The sequence below is a fragment of the Cervus elaphus genome, chromosome 6 (genome assembly GCF_910594005.1).
Source record: "Cervus elaphus chromosome 6, mCerEla1.1, whole genome shotgun sequence".
Classification (NCBI taxonomy): domain Eukaryota; kingdom Metazoa; phylum Chordata; class Mammalia; order Artiodactyla; family Cervidae; genus Cervus; species Cervus elaphus.
The window spans coordinates 12273845-12291281 of NC_057820.1; the positions used below are offsets into that span (position 1 = coordinate 12273845).

The window sequence follows — 17437 nt, forward strand, 5'->3', positions numbered from 1 at the left end:
ATCTGTTTCCAGGTCCCTTATTTGAAAAACTCTAGGATTTTATATAAAATTTGGGAGGAACAGAAGGATAGAGAGGAGGGGGAGGAAAACAGTTTTTCCAGGTCTGAAACAAGAAATTACGTCGAAGAAGTTCTTTGAAAACAAATAAAGCCCTACACAAATATTAGAGAAAAGTGGTAACTATTCCAAAGAGCAAGGAGATCAAAACAGTCAATTTTAAAGGAAATCAGTCCTGAATATTCATTGGAAGGACTGATGCTGAAGCTGAAGCTCCAGTACTTTGGCCACCTGATGCGAAGAACTGATTCATTGGAAAAGACCCTGATGCTGGGAAAGACTGAGGGCAGGAAGAGAAGGGGACGACAGAGGATGAGATGGCTGGATGGTATCACCGACTCAATGGACATGAATTTGAGCAAGCTCTGGAAGTTGGTGATGGACAGGGAAGCCTAGCGTGCTGCAGTCCATGGGGTAGGAAAGAGTCGGACACGACTGAGTGACTGAACAACAATAACAATGCTCTCAACAAAGGCTCTAGGTAGAAAGGAGACAACGCACACTGATCCCTAGTACTGCGGCACTCTCCTTTCAAGGATGGCTGTCGGACTAAGGTGTCCACCAGGGCACAGGTCTCCTGGACTCCCCTGGACTCCTCCAGAGCAGGAAATGCATCACATCATCTAAGCCATCTTCACACTTACTGATATTTACTGGGCATGTACTTCATACTGAGTGATTTTCAGGCCAGTGCTACTCAAGTGTGATCCACAGACCAGTACGAGACTATGAACTGTTTGTTACTGGTCTGCTATGAGTAAGTACAAAAATGAAGAATAAGCATTTATGGCAGTTTGATATTGCTGTTTGATCAGGGGACTCCTGTCTCTGAACAGGGTTTAGACCAGTTCAGGTGTTATCAAACTACTGTGGTGGGTTGCCTGAGTGGGGGAAGAGGGACAGAGAACTTAAGTGTGTACTTATGAAGGGCACTCCAGGCAAAGAAATCAGAAAGGACGAAGGCACAAGAATGTCAAAGGACACAAGTAGTCAGCTTTGGTCAGAGCATAAATCCATGGGGGCCAAGTGAAAGAACAAAGCATTATGGGCCTGGAATGTCATGCTGTGAAGGTCAGCTTTGTAAGGCACTGGAGAGAGGGAGTGCCCCGAGTATACATCTGTTTTAGGCAGGGGCCTTCTGGGGCAAGGAGAGGACAGGACTAGAAGGGAGGGCCGGAATACACTGAGGCAGGTCACACGGTTATTTCCCTCAGGGGCCTCTGCTCAAAGTAATTGGCACAGGGCAGCTGTCTGACAGGAGATGAGGCTGAACTTCACAGCCTAAATGAGAACAATTCCCATCTGACTGATCTTAATTTGTCCAAACCTCTGCTGAGAACCAGGAGCTGAGGAGGCAGCAGCAAGAGCCCCCTTCTTACCTTATTCAAGGGACCTGCTAAGTCTCAAGGGACTGCCTGGGATCAGGAAGCAGAAGTTAGCATCTCTCTCAGGTGGGCATGAGACCCAGTGACCACACCCCATCTCTAGGCACACCGCACACCATCAGAGCCCTTCTTTCTCCTCTGGGACCTGCTTTGGGCAAACACTCTGCCTGCCCTCCTGCCTGAACCATTCTTCCTTTCTGATCCTTTACCCAGATTATTTTTATTCAACCTCCAACACAAAGCCCATCATTTGAGATAACCCTGGTTAATCTGACCTTCAAATCTGAGTTCAGCTGTGTGACACTGGGCAAGTAACCCAAATTTCCCGAGTCTCGATTTCCTCTATAAAATGAGATACTAATAATTACTAACAAAGCAGCTGTGAGGATTAAATGAAATAAACATACTGCCTAACACATGGCAAACGCTTAATAGCAGATAACAGTACAAGTTAACATGTGTTAACCACTCACTACTCCTTGGAAGAAAAGCCATGACAAACCAAGACAGCATATTAAAAAGAGGAGACATCACTTTGCTGACAAAGGTCTATACAGTCAAAGTGACGGTTTTTCCAGTAGTCATGTACAGATGTGAGAGTTGGAGCATAAAGAAAGCTGAGCACCAAAGAATTGATGCTTTCCAACTGCGGTGTTGGAGAAGACTTTTGAGAGTCCCTTGGATTGCAAGAAGATCAAACTAGTCAATCCTAAAGGAAATCAACCCTGAATATTGATTGGAAGGACTGATGTTGAAGCTGAAGCTCCAATAATTTGGCCACGCCAACTCATTGCAAAAAACCCTGATGCTGGGAAAGATTGAGGGCAGGAGGAGAAAGGGATGACAGAGGATGAGATGGTGGATGGCATCACTGACTCAATGGACATGAGTTTGAGCAAACTCTGGGAGAGATGGTGAAGGACAGGGAAGCCAGGCATGCTGCAGTCCATGGGGCTGCAGAGTCGGACATGACTTAGGGACTGAACAACAACAAACAATGAACAGCAAAGGATATCCAATTGTTCTAGCACTCATGTTAAAAAAGACCATCCTTGTTCCACTAAAATCGCTTTGTACCTTTGTGGAAAATCAACTGACCAATATATGTACGTCTCTCTATATAGACTCAAATTCCAGCTCTGCCACCTCCTGGCTAAGGGACGTGGGTGAGTCACCGCACTTCCCGAGCCTCAGCCTCCCCATGTGTAAGATGAGGGTCATCGCAGTACCTGCCTCCTGGGGCTGCTGTGAGCTAGAAAAGTGTCCAGCACGGTACGTGCTCAGAGAATCCTGGTCACAGCAGTCAGTGAGGAAACTGAAGCTTTACAAGCATCGAGCTCTACAAACTTTGGGCTTCCCTCATAGCTCAGTCAGTAAAGAATCTGCCTGCAGTGCAGGAGACCCAGGTTCAACTCCTGGGTCGGGAAGATCCCCTCGAGAAGGAAATGGCAACCCACTCCAGTATTCTTGCCTGGAGAATTCCATGGACAGAGGAGCCTGGTGGGCTACAGCCCATGGAGTCACCAAGAGTCGGACACGACTTAGCAACCAAATCGTCATCGTCATCTACAAACTTCAGTAGCTGTTCCTGTCATTACTGGTGTTAGTGAGAGAACCAGTGAAGACAATACTCACAATCTCTTCTTGTCCACCACTCGCTTGACTCGGACGGCCCTCTGTTCTGAGTAAAGCTTACACACTCCTGTCCAAGGGAAAACAGGGACCGTTTAAAACCGCTTCTCAGGCAAAGCTATCGTTACATACAGAGAGACATTACAGTCTTCAGCTAGCAAAGCTAAAGGTTGCATCCCACCTATTGTGAAATGCCACATGTGACCTTTAAGATAAAATGAAATACTTTTTAAGTAATCTTCAACGAAATCCAAAACAGCAGTCCTGTGGTCCTTCACTTGCTGAGAGTGTATCTCCTTGTGCGCTGAAACAGAAAAGGACAAGATTCAGGACTCTGTATTCAATTACACTGAAGAACAATTCATCAGCTTCCTTACAACAGCTTCTTTATTAGATGTATTCTTAAAAACACAGCCATAAAACAAGTCCTGTGTCAAGCGACATTTCATTTTTAAAAGAGTGAGATTTATGAGGCTTTGCGAGAGTAAAAGATTAAACCTGCAGAAAAACTACAGTCAAATAATTTATGGTTTATTATGAAGGGATCGTGTTTGACGTGGGCCATTTCTTGAGAGCTGACCCTGTGCGTGTTAACAGGATCCAATGCTCAAGCTGACCTTCAAGGAACGTTTTAAATCAGACTCGGAGCACTCGCTCCCCTCTGCCTGCCCGGCTGCCTGTCAGCTTGGGCTTCTCCGCCCTCTCCCCTCAGCCACTCACACTCACCTCAGACACTGAGTGACACCTTCCTTCTCCCGGAAGCCTTGCCTCTCTGAGCCATGAGGACGCCTTTCTCCTGTGAATCATCACTTCTTAGAGTCTGCGCCAGTTACATTTTGGTAGAGGCTGAGTACCTACGGTGTGCAGGCACCCTGCCAGTACCCTACATAAATTACTGCTAATGGCCCAACAATGCAGAAGGCGACTATGATTATGCCTGTTTCACACACGAGCAATCCGTAAGGAGCCCAGGGTCACATGGTTTGGTACTTATTCCTCATTGTATTAATGTGCATGTATTTTCAAGGTATCTCAATGAATGTCCTTAAGGGTAGGGGGCATGATCTGTTTTTACCACAGGGCTGTTGCTGAACCTGAGGTTCACATGAGGAATTCAGAGGATTCATAAAATCATACACAAAATTTGATGCATGTGTGTATTTCTTTGTGGCAGGGAAGTCTACACGTTTTTTTTTTAAGTCTACAGTTTTCATCAGACTCTCCAGTGGTCCATCAGGGTTCAAATGGAAGCTACCCAAACAAAAGTTTGGGCTGAGCACAGCAGCATCTGGCCACTTGAATTCTACACTATGTAATGTAATGTGCATCTCATTAAGCAAATTAAAAGAGAATCAAGGAAGACACCTAACTTGGGAAGCCATCTCAGTGGCCCAGTAAAAATTCAACATCAATGAAAGTAAGATGATAGTAGTAACCCTAAGACTAGCTATTGTTCTGAAGGTGCTAGGAGAATTTAATTTTCATGATGACTCTAAGAATGGGCTTCCCCGGTGGCTCAGATAGTAAGGAGTCTGCCTGCAATGCAGGAGGCCTGGGTTCAATCCCTGGGTTGACCCCAAGAAATATGCCATATAATTGTCTCCATTTTATAGATGAAGAAACTGAGACCCAGGGCGACTAAGTGACTTGCCCAAGGCCACATGGCCTGAACATGTGGAGCCCACGTGGGTGCATACGCAGCCAAGGCCCCAGAGCTGTCCTCTTCACTGAGAGAGTCTGTCACTATAGTTTAATGCTCCAAGTAGAGAGCTCAGGGTACCTTCATGTGTCCTCATTCACATGCCATCAACTGATGCCCTACTCAACACCGCCCAGAACACAGGCACACCAGCACACACCTCTACACTTGAGTCATCTTCTCTGACCCTGGTCCCAAGGTAAACTCTTGGTTCTGTCTGGGGAGGTCCTTTCCACCTCCCTCTTCCCATCTGTTTAACTTGAATCATGGCCTTTGCATGATTTTTAACAGCTTAGGTTAAAACACTAATGACGAAAAAGAAGACTTTCAGTTCTGAAACTGAAACCTAAATCAGAGCCCAAGAGCGAGCTTTAATGGCTGTGCCACACGCATCCTGTGGCACGTGATCGCGAGACGGCTGCTGGCTGCCTCTGTCAGGGGACGCACCTTGAGTTCTCAGCTGCTGGATCGCTTCTGAGCAGGTCCTCATGAAGGTCTGAGCGTCCTGGTCTATCTGGTCTCGTTCTGTGTCTGTCATTCTCCCGTATTCAGACATGACATGACTGACGGAGAGAGAGAGGAGGATGAAATGAAGGGACAGCAGCAAATGCCCACATGTGGAGTCTGGATGGGGTGTGAAGGGAACAAAGCTCCCTGTTGAAATGACTACTAAGCTGAGACTTGAAGGATGAGGAGGAGCTGGCCACACTAAGAGGCGGGAGATCACTCTAGACAGTGGAACCAACACATACGAACCTTACAGCCCTGAACTCCATTTTCCTGACCATTCTCTCTTGACCTCGTCCAAACAGCCTTTTGTCCTCATCCCCCCACCATGGTCGTCACTCTCTAAGGTCACCACTGGGGTCATCATTCCCCCCAAGGTACTTTCCACCCACTGGAAATGCTGGTGGCTCCGCTTCCCTGATTTGCTTTCTCCTGTCTCCTGACCACATTCTTTCCTGGTTTCCTCCCACCTCCCTGGCTGTTGGTTTTCAGGCTTTTTGTTGACACCTTTTACCCATGGGTTTCCCTGGTGCCTCTGACAGTAAAGAATCCACCTGCAATGCGGAAGACCTGGTTTCACTCCTTGGGTTGGGAAGATCCCCTGGAGGAGGGCATGGCAACCCATGAGAATCCATGGGGTTGCAAAGAGTCGGACAAAACTGAGTGGCTAAGCATAGCCCACCCTTAGTCCCTGAATATCTCTGTTGTCCACACTGCTCCCTTGGTGAGTTCGGCTAGGCTAGTGGGTTTTTTTTGTTGTTAGCTTTACACTGACGGGTCCCAAATTTATATCTTTAGCCTGAACCTCTTCTAGAACTTGAGATGCATATATCTAACTGCTGGCTCAGTATCTCTATTCAGATGTTTAATCTGTATTGCAAATATGCCCCACACTGAGCCCGCAGCCACTCCAAGCCTGCTTCCCACTTGTGTTGCGGGCAATCCCATTCCTTCTAGCTGCTCAGGCCTCAAACCTGGGTCATCCTGGCACCTCTTTTTCTCTTTCAGTTCACAACTAATCCATTAACAAATCTCATTAGCTCTAACCTCAAAACACTTCCAGAATCTGACCTCTTGTTATCCCACCCACTGCTAACCCCTCTGGGCCATGTCACTGGGATCCCAAGGCTGGACCATAATCGCAGCTGTCCAGCTCGTCTGTCGTGTCTGGCGAGCTCCTCCCCTGATGATTCTAATGCACCAGTCTTACCGCTCCTGTTATATAGTAAGTCAGATCCTATCAATCCTCCGTACAGACGTCCAGTGCTTCCCACCTAAGAGCAGAAGCCAAGGCCCTTACAAGAGCTGCACGAGCCTTAAGGCGACTCACAGGCTCTGGCTCCTGCCCTCTCTGGGATATCTTCAGCTGCCCACCTCCCCCTGCTCCAGCTGCTCCGGCCTCTGTGCACTTCCTGGAACATTACAGCCGTACCCCTGCACCAGGACGTACACTAGCTGGCTGTCTTCCCCGGGATGTCCTTTCCCTGGATAAGATCTCTATGAACTGACTGCTTACTTCTTTCAGGTGTTTACCCAAAGTCCCTGCATCTTAATAAGCTACCTTTATACATTTGTATCCACCTTGACAGTTTCTATCTTCCCTTCTCCACTCCCCCTAAAATACTGTGCTCCAACATTCTATGTTTTACTCATTTTGTTTCTTTTCTATCTTCCCCTACAAAATACACATTCCATAAAGGTGGGGGCATTTGTCTGTTTGTTCACTGCTGAATCCCCATCATCACCGGCAATCCTAGGATTTAGTAGGCTGATAAATCAGTGGATCAATAACCAACTACTTTCAGAATGACCTCGCTTCGTGCGTGAGGCCGATGTGAGAAGCCTGACACACAGCTACAGCTGTGCTCCGTAACAGGCCCCTCCTGGACTGATTGCATCCCTACCCCTGAGACCTGCAGGGACCCCACTTCCAGAGCCTCCCCTGGAAATACGGAGGTACAGAGGCCCCGGCAATGTGTCCCGCCTAGGACAGGCCCCCAAGAGAAGAGAGAGTAGTAGTCCTGGGGCTCTTCTCCGGGCCAAGCAGGAGGCCAGTCTCCTCTCCTCTCCTCTCTTCCCTTGGTGCGGCTCCTCCTCACCCCCAAGCCCAGTGTCCACCCTCTCTGGGCGAGCGCTGGAAGGAGAGAAGGCAGCCCATAGGTTCCTGGAGAAGGGATGGCCTTCCCTCGGTGAGTGACAGACGGGTATTTCCCCAACACCCCGCCCTCCGCAGGATCTTGTTTCCTTAACTAGTTTGGCTTAACACGGTAATCCTGACAGAAATGTGCTCTGAGGAGGAAGACCCCAGAGAGGGGAAGGGGCGCAGGGGCCGGGCAAGCAAGCAGGCTCAACCTTCCCCCCAGTTCCCCAGTCTGGTGGCGGAGAACTGAGAGCTGTGAGCACAGGGGCGCAGTCGGTGCCGCCCCTCAAGACACCGGCTCACCGGAAACGGGAAACGGAAACGGAGGCTCAGGGGTCAGGGGCAGATAAATGAGACAGGCGCTCACTTCCGAGTGGCGAGGCAACCCATGGACAGAGCCGATCTACAAAACGACCAGTTTCAGGAACGTGAGATTAACATCCTCCTTCTCTGTTTTGACTTAATGGAAACTCAGCTCAGTGAAACTAAAAAGATCTAAAGGTTAATTTGATAAAACTGATTATACTCAATTAAAAGGCTATGCTCCTTTAGGATACATTATATATTAACCTTTTAAATTGGAAATTGCCAGTATGGTCATTCTAGTAGTAATAACGACAGAAACCAAGAAAGTCCCCTCCCCCCCCCAGGTGGTACTGTTTTGTCGTTAGGATATTGAGGAAAGGGTCTATCTACCGGAAGTGGAGAAATTATTTTTTAATTAAAATAATTCAAGAGATCTAGCCAGAGGCTATTTAGGTTGCTTGCTGTTCTGCTCTAGTAAAATGTCATTATTTTTTTAAAAAATTAAATGGGTCAATAAAGTCTGAGTTCTACATTATGGGAAAAATTATAGCTTCCTAATTATGTCAAACTAACATAGCCTTGTGGGTCTGAAGGCAATATTTCTCTCAATTCCATGATCACACTCTATCTAAAATGTTCCCAGTGAGGCAGGAGATAGATGGACCCCCCCAGGATGAATAGCTGGAGTCCATTCCCAGCACTTCAAGATGAAAATAGCACAACAGTTGGGAGAGAAAGCTGGGCCCTGCCCAGATAAAAGACAAGAGACTACAGATTTCTCATTCTCAAAGTCAAGGAGAACTTCCTGACTAGAAAGCTCCTCGGTGGTCAAAAGGTGAGGCCGAGAGGTCAAGGTTACCCACAGGCCTCTCTGCTGGAATCCATCTTGGCTGTGAGATGCATGTGCATACATGGGAGGATGTGTTCTGAGGCAGGGTTCTCAGGATGGGTTCTGAGGCAGACTCAGAACCAAAGGAAAATGACAGGCCAAAGGAAATCTGGAAGAAATGCCCCATATAAGTGATTTAAACCACTCCGGGGGTGGGACACTCTCTGAGTCGACCCACGTGTCTATCCACAGGTACTGAACTCTTCTCCCTCCTAATAAATAATTTCCTTGTTTCACTACTTCCGCCTTTGTGGGAATTCTTTCCTGCAAAGCCAAAGGGCCAGGGCTTTGTCATTGGTCACTGGTCTAGTGGCTAGGACTTGGTATTCTCAGTGCTTCGGCCTGACCTCAGTCTCTGGCCGGAAACCCAAACTTTGCTTCAAGCCACTGAAGAGCAGGAGGAGAAGGGGATGACAGAGGATGAGATGGTTGGATGGCATCACCGGCTCAATGGACATGGGTTTGAGTAAACTCTGGGAGTTGGTGATGGACAGGGAGGCCTGGACAGGGAGGACTGCAACTGTGTTGCAGTCCATGGGGTTGCAAAAAGTTGGACATGACTGAGCGACTGAACTGAACTGAACTGAAGAGCAAGGCCACCAGAGATCACCAGGAACAGGCCACAGCCAGCACCCTGCACTGGGAGGCACAGCAGTAAAAAAAGAAAAGACTTTAAATAGTCTACCACCTTTGGGAGGGAGAACATGATGGGAGAAGGTAAGGGTGGCCCTTCTCCCTCTGGAGAGAATGTAGGGTGTGGGGGGGAAATGCTTCTTCCCTAGTCCTCCGGTTTTTACCAGAGAATCCACACCTCTCATGACACCCTACCTCCCTCCTCCATCTCCTCCCTCCTGCCCCTCCCTTGGGGCAGGGACTTCTCTGACTGGCAGCCTGGCAGAAGGACCCGCACAGGGAGTGAACAGTCCTCCAGCCACGGCTCCTCTCTCTCCTCTCCTCTGGGATCTCCCTGTTTACTGGCAGCGGAGGTCCGGCTCTGCTGCTTCTCTCATACGCTCTCAGGGGCCTCTGTGCTCCGGGGCTGTGACCGTTCCGTGGCACTAACGGCTGAGTGCACCTGTCTAATTCAGGCGCCTTCAGCAAGGCCACCCGCCCGCAGATCTAACCTATGCTGCTGCCCTAAATTTCCCTGGTGAGCGAGCTTTGAATATGTCCATCTGTGTCATGTCGACTTGACTTCGGCATCCTCTCTCTTTCCTTTCCTCCTCTCTCTGGCAGGAAATAGAGGTGCTTTCTTTCTTTCTTTGTTTTTTTAAATAATTTTACTTATTTAAGGCTATGCTGGGTCTTCACTGTTGCTCAAGCTTTTCTCCAGTTGAAGTGCTCAGGCCTCTCATTGTAGTTGCTTCAGCTGTTGCAGAGCACAGGCTCCAGGGTTCACGGGCTTCAGTAGCTGCAGCACATGGGCTCAGCAGTTATGGCTCCCGGGCTCTACAGCACAGGCTTAGTAGCTGTGGCACATGGGCTTAGTTGCTCTGCAGCATGTGGGATCTTTTCGGATCAGGGATCGAATCTGTGTTTCCTGCATTGGCAGGCGGATTCTTTACCACTGAGCCATCAGGGAAGCCCTGAGAGGTGCTTTCTTGATCAAATAGCCACTAACCCAACTGCGCCACAGGTCAAATGGGGTTCCAATTCAATGACCATTCACCAAGGGACTTTTGTGCGCCAGGAACTCCCACACACATCTCATTCAGTCCTCTTAAGAGCACTGAGTGTGTGTGCTCAGTCATGTCCGACTCTTTTCGACCTATTGACTGTAGCCCACCAGGCTCCTCAGTCCATGGGATTCTCCAGGTAAGAATACTGGACTTCCATTTCCTCTGGGTTGCCATTTCCTCCTCCAGGAGATCTTCCCAACCCAGGGATCAAAGCTGCATCTCCTGTGCCTCCTGCACTGGCAGGAAGATTCTTTACCCACTGAGCCACCTGGGAAGCCCTTTATCCACATTATCCATACTTTATTTAAAAACAAACGAAAACCAAAGCACAAATATCTGAAGTGAGTTGTGTATACTTACATGACTAATACTTGGAGGAGCTGGGACTAGATCTCAGGTGTGACTGATCCCCAAAGCAAGCCCTGCTCTTTCAAAGGGCCAAAACAGGGGCAGGAGCAAAACTCGGGGTCCTCTGGCTAGTGGTGAAGTGCAGTCGGGACGAGGACTCAGTGGGGTGATGGCCTACCAAGACTCAGGAAGCCTCAGAAGCACTAGTTGTGCTGATGCTGTAGCCACACAACTACTACGCAGACAAGAATGGAATGGGCCCCGGGGACCCCGTGCTCCCTCCCAGCGTGTGCTGCCACAGTAGCTGGGAAATGGGGAGGCCGAGGCCAGCTGCTCGCTGTCCTGAGAAACATGAGGACTCGGAGTAAGTCCTCACCATGCTGGTCTGGGAACACTGACAGGCAGTTTTGTGAAGCTGATCTGTGCTGTTCGAGGAGAAATGTCTTAATCCTACCCCTATAGTCAAAAGTTGACTACAAAGTAACAGAATAGCAGCCTTATACAATAATCTTTTTATAAATCCACTGCTTTGTTTCGTTTTTGCACAGCATTTCAACTGTACCATCCTGTCTGAACCTAACTAATAGGCAAGTGAGCATCACTCTCGTTATTTAGAAACAGGACTCCTCAAAGGTTTTCTGAAAAGGGCCAGAGTATAAATATTAGACTCTTAGGGCCATACAGCCTGGGCACAGCCGCTCAGCTCTACTGCTGAGGTGTAAAAGCAGCTACCGTAACATGCAAATGAATGGGCATGCTGCTGTTCAATAAACTTTATTTATGACACCAAAAATTTAACTTCATTTAATTTTCTTATGAGGTAAAATATTATGATTATTATTACTCTCCCCTCAGCCATTAAAAAATGTAAGAACTATTCTCAGCTCACAGGCTGTACAAAAATAGGCAGTGAGCTGGACTTGGCTTATAGGCTGTGGTTTGCTGACCCCTGGTTTAGAGGAAGACATTGCCTTCTACAAGTTAAGTGAACTTCTCAGGTTTGCATGGCTAATAAGGAGACAGAGTAGCTTGAACTAAACCAACGTTTAAAGCATTCACCTTATCTGGATGCCTTTTGAAGGCAAAGGGAAGTTAATAATGGATTTCCATAAGAGATCTCCACGACCACTTATGTAACTTAAGCTGTCAAGTACTAAAGAAAGGAGCTGGAAAATGATAGGCTTACACCAGTTTTGCTAAGTTTTCCAAAACGACAGTCACTTCCATCTGTACAGACTATACAATTAGCATCTGATGTACATACATACCTTTAGAAATAAAATTTATACTGCCATCTAGTGTTGACCAACTATTTTAACTGAGAACTTTAAAATAAGGTTTACTTGGTATGAAGCACTAGAATAATAATTTTACTATAGTCCAAAGTTATGTAAATGAAATACACTTAAAAGCATAAAGTAGACAAAGTGGTAGAGATTATTTAAAACTCACCTGGGGCATAATTATTTTGTTAAAAAACTGATATGAAATATTTCCATTTTTTCATATATTGATTAAAGTCCTTTTATAAATTCAGAAGATTTATTCCATATTTTCTAACTGTGTGATAGGAAGGCTTCCAAAGGGCAAAACCCCTTGTTCTATAATGATGAAATCCTACACAGATGCTTCTAATGATGCCATTTCCTATGTCCAGTCCAACTTTCCCACTGCTTAGGCACTGCAGTTGAAGCTGAATCTTATGGGAGACATGCCACACTAAAGTCAGGTGCAAACAGAGGTCAAGGGAGGGCAGGAGGCATGACCTTTGCACTGCGGTTTATTCCTGAGTCTACGGAGAGCCGGAGTCCATTCTAGAAGTCCTTTTGGAGGTTGCGATCAAAATGCCTTCTCTTTTTAAAAATCAACCTAACAAAAACCCTCAGGGAGGCAAGAGTTCTCATCCCTCCAAATGGCATTTTCATGTGACGGGCATGATCTCTTCATTTGCTCGGTAGTATGTATTCAGTGAGACACTGCCCCATCCTCTCTGCATGTTTCACAAAATATACATGGCACGTACAGAGAAGCAAACGCGTGTGTGCCTCAGGGGGCACTGCTGCGGGGCTGTGGTGACTTTGAGGACGTGGGATGTGGCTGCGCTTACCCTGGCTGGCGGAGCCCCTTTCTACTCGGCAGATCATCTTTCACTGTCAGACTGATCTTCCCCACTACAACCCAGAGTTAGTAAAACGTGAAGACGGAAACCTCACAAGGAATATAGGTATGGCAAAGAACATTCACCAAAATCATGGTTAAAAAAAAAACAAAAACAGACACTTACCTATAAGCATTAATATAATCTTTTCTGTGTTCCAGAAGAAAATCTCTCAGCTTGCCAATGTGCGAAATCTGTCATGAAAAGAAAGCAAATGGTTTATATTGATAAATGTGTTATACTCACATGCAACAAATTTTAAATTAGTAGAGAGAGCAGAATGCTCTCTCTTCAAATCTTCAAAAGATTCTGAAGCTACAAACTGGACACTTCTGATTTTAGACTTCTGTATAATCACTGACTTGTCAAAGTCACCCACATTCCTGGGCTTTGGTCTCCTGCTTAAGTCACAGATCGCAACAATTACAGGAAGAAGGAACCAACAGCAATGAAGAGATGACTCTAAGGAACTTCGCGATTCTATGAGATAATGCATGTCTAGTAACTGCACAGCATGTGCTTAATAAAGGCCAATTCCCTTCCTTAAGCGTTTTCTACCTTAAATTTTATAGACAAACATTCCTTCTTCCAAGTGTTCTAGGGGATGGATTCTAAGGCTGGAGCTATTAAGTTTATAAACAGGATCCATGCAGAGCAGCAGAATTAAACAGAAGATTCGGGAGCAGTGATGTATCCCTGCACAGCACATCTCCATCTTCTCCACTTCTGTGGATGAACAAGAGAGGACACAGAAGTCCAGGGGACTGCACTCCTGATGGGTCATTTCTTGTGCTAAAGCCCCTACCATGTGTCAGGTGCTGTGTGTGGAAGGAGGGATTAAGAAACAAAACAAGTGTTAGGAAGAAACCTGGGATCATGGTCGACATGGACAAGAGAGCTTCCAGAAGGAGAGAATGATTAGCTAAGCCAGTGGCCTGTGCAGTCCTTTGACTATGGCTCATGCTTGCTTCCTCCTAACGCCCTTTGTATTTATTCCAAACACACGCAGCCTCGGTCTCAAAGGATCTGCTGAACTTTCATCTTTTGCATGAAAGTTTTTCTGTCAAGGCCAACTCAGGCCAATTTTCGCTCCGCTCTGAACTTAAAAGCATGTCTGCATCCCACCCACTGGGCACTCGGCTACACACGGCCACATCCACTGGCTTCACTTTTGCACACACGCCTCTTTCTCAGGGGTTAGGAACCATGTGAGGAGGGGGCTGCCCAGCTTCTCCCACGGCCCTACACACAACATGGAGCCCAAGGTGGGGTCAGTCAGTATTTGCAGACCAAGTAAACGTCTAAAGGCAAAAACAGTATTTACCACTAAAGAAACATTCAGCAATTGTCTGGGGATAGGTCAGTAGGGGTTCAGTTACATTTCCCAGGGTCTAGACTAAGAACAAATAACGGTTCAGAAAAGCACCCTCAGGCATCTTCAGAGCATGAATTAAAGAAAAAAATGAACTGTGGCCACATATTCATTTATTTACCAGATTGCAAAGATTACTGAGACTGTTCGGCAACACTGGCTCCACGGGGAACCTCCACACACACACACGACCTCCTTCCCCAGTGGCCTGTCGTGGGCACTGAGGTCACTGCACTCACAACCAGGCTGGGAGCGTGAGCCTCGCAGAGGCCACGTGCCTCGTCCAATCACACGGTTAGTGTCTGGTGGGGCTCGGAGGCAAGCTCAGGACTCGCTTGAGTTCATTCGGCCTGTCTTCCACTAAGCCACAGCTGCCTGCTTCATCCTCTTATTCCAATTTTCCACTTAGGCTGCACTTTAAAATCTGACTTTTAAGACCGTTGGGAAAAAAAATTTAAGAGATGTGCAAACTAGGTGCTTACTATACCGCATATGAGATTTAATCAAATTAACTCTCCTGTTTAATATGCTTCAGTGGTTCCCAGCATCAGGGTCAGGATCCTCGATGCTAGCAAAGATTAAGGGCAGGAGGAGAAGGGGGCAACAGAGGGTGAGATAGTTGGATGGCATCATTGACTCAACAGACATTGAGTCTGAGCAAGTTCCAGGAATTGGTGATGGACAGGGAAGCCTGGCGTGCTGCAGTTCACGGGGTCTCGAAGAGTCAGACATGACTGAGAGACTGAACAACGACAACAAACAACCACCATGGTTTCCATTCCCCTCCCCAAGCCCTGCCTGCGAGGGGCCAGGTAAGCAGTATGAGTGAGTAAGGCAACAGGAGGCGAGGGTACAGGGCACCGGGCAGGCGTGAATTCTGGTTATCGAACACCCTGCAGTCAAAGCAAGCATCTCTCCCAGTCAACTCACCAGAGGGCAGCTAATTGTCATCTCTGCGCCTCATCAGTGGGGTCAAGTCCAAACCCCAAATGCAGCACTCGAGGCCCTTCGCAGTGCAGCTCCAGAAGTCCCGAGGGGCCTCAGTCCTGCCAGGCTCCCCACCGACCACAAAGACCACGACGACTCCTTACCGACTAGCTTCCCTTCATCAGAGCGCAAGCTCCTAGAGGGTAAAGGGTCCTCCCCCCTTCCCCCAGAGCCTGTCAGGCACGAAAACTTTCACTGCATGTTGAATAGAGAGTGGGTACTGAATAATGCGGCCTTCCCAGGTGGCTCAATAGTAAAGAACCGCCTGCCAATGGAGGAGACGAAAGAGATGCAGGTTGGATCCCTGGGTCTGGAAGATCCCCTGGAGGAAGAAATGGCAACCCACTCCAGTATTCTTGCCTGAAAAATCCTGTGGACAGAGGACGGGCCACAGTCTCATGGGGTCACAAAGAGCTGGGCACAACTTAATGCTTAAGCGATTAAGCATACATGCACTGAATGATCCCCTAAGATTATACCTACTGTGACAGGCAAGGAAATGCTATATACCCTCCTCCCAAAGATGTCCAAGTCTTATCCCCGGAATCTGTGGATTTATTATGTTACATGGCAAAGGGGAATTAATGTGGCAGAAGGTAATCAGATGCTCATCAGCTGAGCTTAAAATAGGGAGATCACTCTGGATTTATGTTGGAGTATCCGGGGAGGTAGGCCCCATGTAATCATGGGGTCCTTAAATGGAGAACAAGGAGGTAGAAGAGAGAGTCAGAACAACACAATGGGAGGACTCGATCCAACATTGCTGGCTTTCAAGGCAGAGGAAGGGAGCCAAGGGATGAAAGCCACATCTGCACGCTGGGAAAGGCAACTTAGTGGATTCTCCCCTAGCCTCTCCAGAAGAGAACAGAGCCCTGCCCACACCTTGATCTCAACCTAGGGAGTCCCATTTTGGACTTCGGACCCACAGAAAAAGAAGACAATACATTTTTGTCATTTTAAGCCACTGAATTGATGGTAACTCGTTCAGCAGCAACAAGAAACGAATACACTGTGTCTCAGTTTGGGCTGCTGTAACAAAATACCACAGGCTGGGTAGTTTATGCAACAAACACTTATTTCTCTCAGTTCTGGAGGTGGGGAAGTCCTGGCCAAGCTGGCAGCATATCTGGGGCCTGGGGAGGGCTCTCATCCTAATTTGTAGACAGCTGCCTTCTTGATGAGTCCTCACATGGTGGTCTTGCATCTCTTCCTCTAAGGACACTGATCCCATTCATGGGGGCCCCACCCTCATGACCTAATCAGGGCCCGAAGGCCTCACCTCCAAATATCATCCCATTGGCTATCAGGGCTTCGATTCTGTGATGACACAAACATTCAGTCATAGTGTCTGACATAGCATAAAGCCTTATCTGAAACAGCCTTTTTTTTTTTAAAGGAGTCATAATGTTTTCAATAAAGGTTTAAAATGTCCAAAGACTACCGTATAGTCTAGACACAGAATCTCCACTCTTTAAGCTCCCCTCTCCCGCATCTTTAGCTAGTTTCAGTCTACCAGGGTGGAATGGTATGTGGGGGGTGGTGAGTGCCAGGAACAAGAAGCCCCTACAGGCATCTCAGAAAACATGATTACAACAAGTTTCACTTAAAGTATAACAAATATGATCCCTATTTCTTACGATATGATACCTGGGATTTGCTTCAATATAACATGGGATGGAGAGTAACACCTGAAAGAGGATCAGTCATGAGTTGACAGCTGAGTGTGGGTAGGTGCGGACTCCTTATAAATACTGTCTACTTCAATACATACATGATAGCTTTCTTAACAAAACATTATTTTTTAAAATCTCCTTTTTAAAAATTTTTTAAAAATTGCTTTAAAAAAATTTTTGCTCTCTTTTAACATGTTTGGTGATTCTGAAGTACAGATTTTCTGCTGCCATACTAGTAAGAACCCATATTTGAATGAGCAACTCAACCCCACCTCAAATCTCTAGCTAGTTTATTTCTAAATAGACTTTAGCAAGTTTTTGCTTAAAATTCCACTTAAGATGATCAATACCACTTAAACAAAACAAAACAAAACACCCTACCAACCCCAAAACCTTCACTGAGAGTTTACTATGTGTCAGGCTCTACTCCAAGATCTCTGCATGCGTTAGCTCATGGAACTCTCCCAGCAATCCCGAGATGAGTAACCTCATCACACCTGTTTTAACAGATAAGGAAACTGAGTCAGAAAGCTGGTAAGGAATTTGCTCAGGGACACATGGGGTGAAGCCTGGATGGAACCCAGTATTCTAAGTTATCAGACTGG

At 47.0% G+C, this 17437-nt stretch overlaps 1 protein-coding gene across 2 annotated transcripts in view; it reads right to left on the reverse strand.

Moving 5' to 3' along the window:
* Positions 1–17437, reverse strand: part of STX18 (syntaxin 18) — a 108519-nt gene that overhangs the window by 25141 nt on the left and 65941 nt on the right. For both annotated transcript variants that reach the window (XM_043906197.1, XM_043906198.1), the window contains exons 2-5: positions 12927–12994; positions 5221–5336; positions 3301–3378; positions 3078–3144 (exon numbers count right to left, since the gene is read on the reverse strand). In XM_043906197.1, the coding sequence (XP_043762132.1) occupies positions 3078–3144; positions 3301–3378; positions 5221–5336; positions 12927–12994 (329 nt within the window). The remainder of the gene's footprint in view (positions 1–3077; positions 3145–3300; positions 3379–5220; positions 5337–12926; positions 12995–17437) is intronic.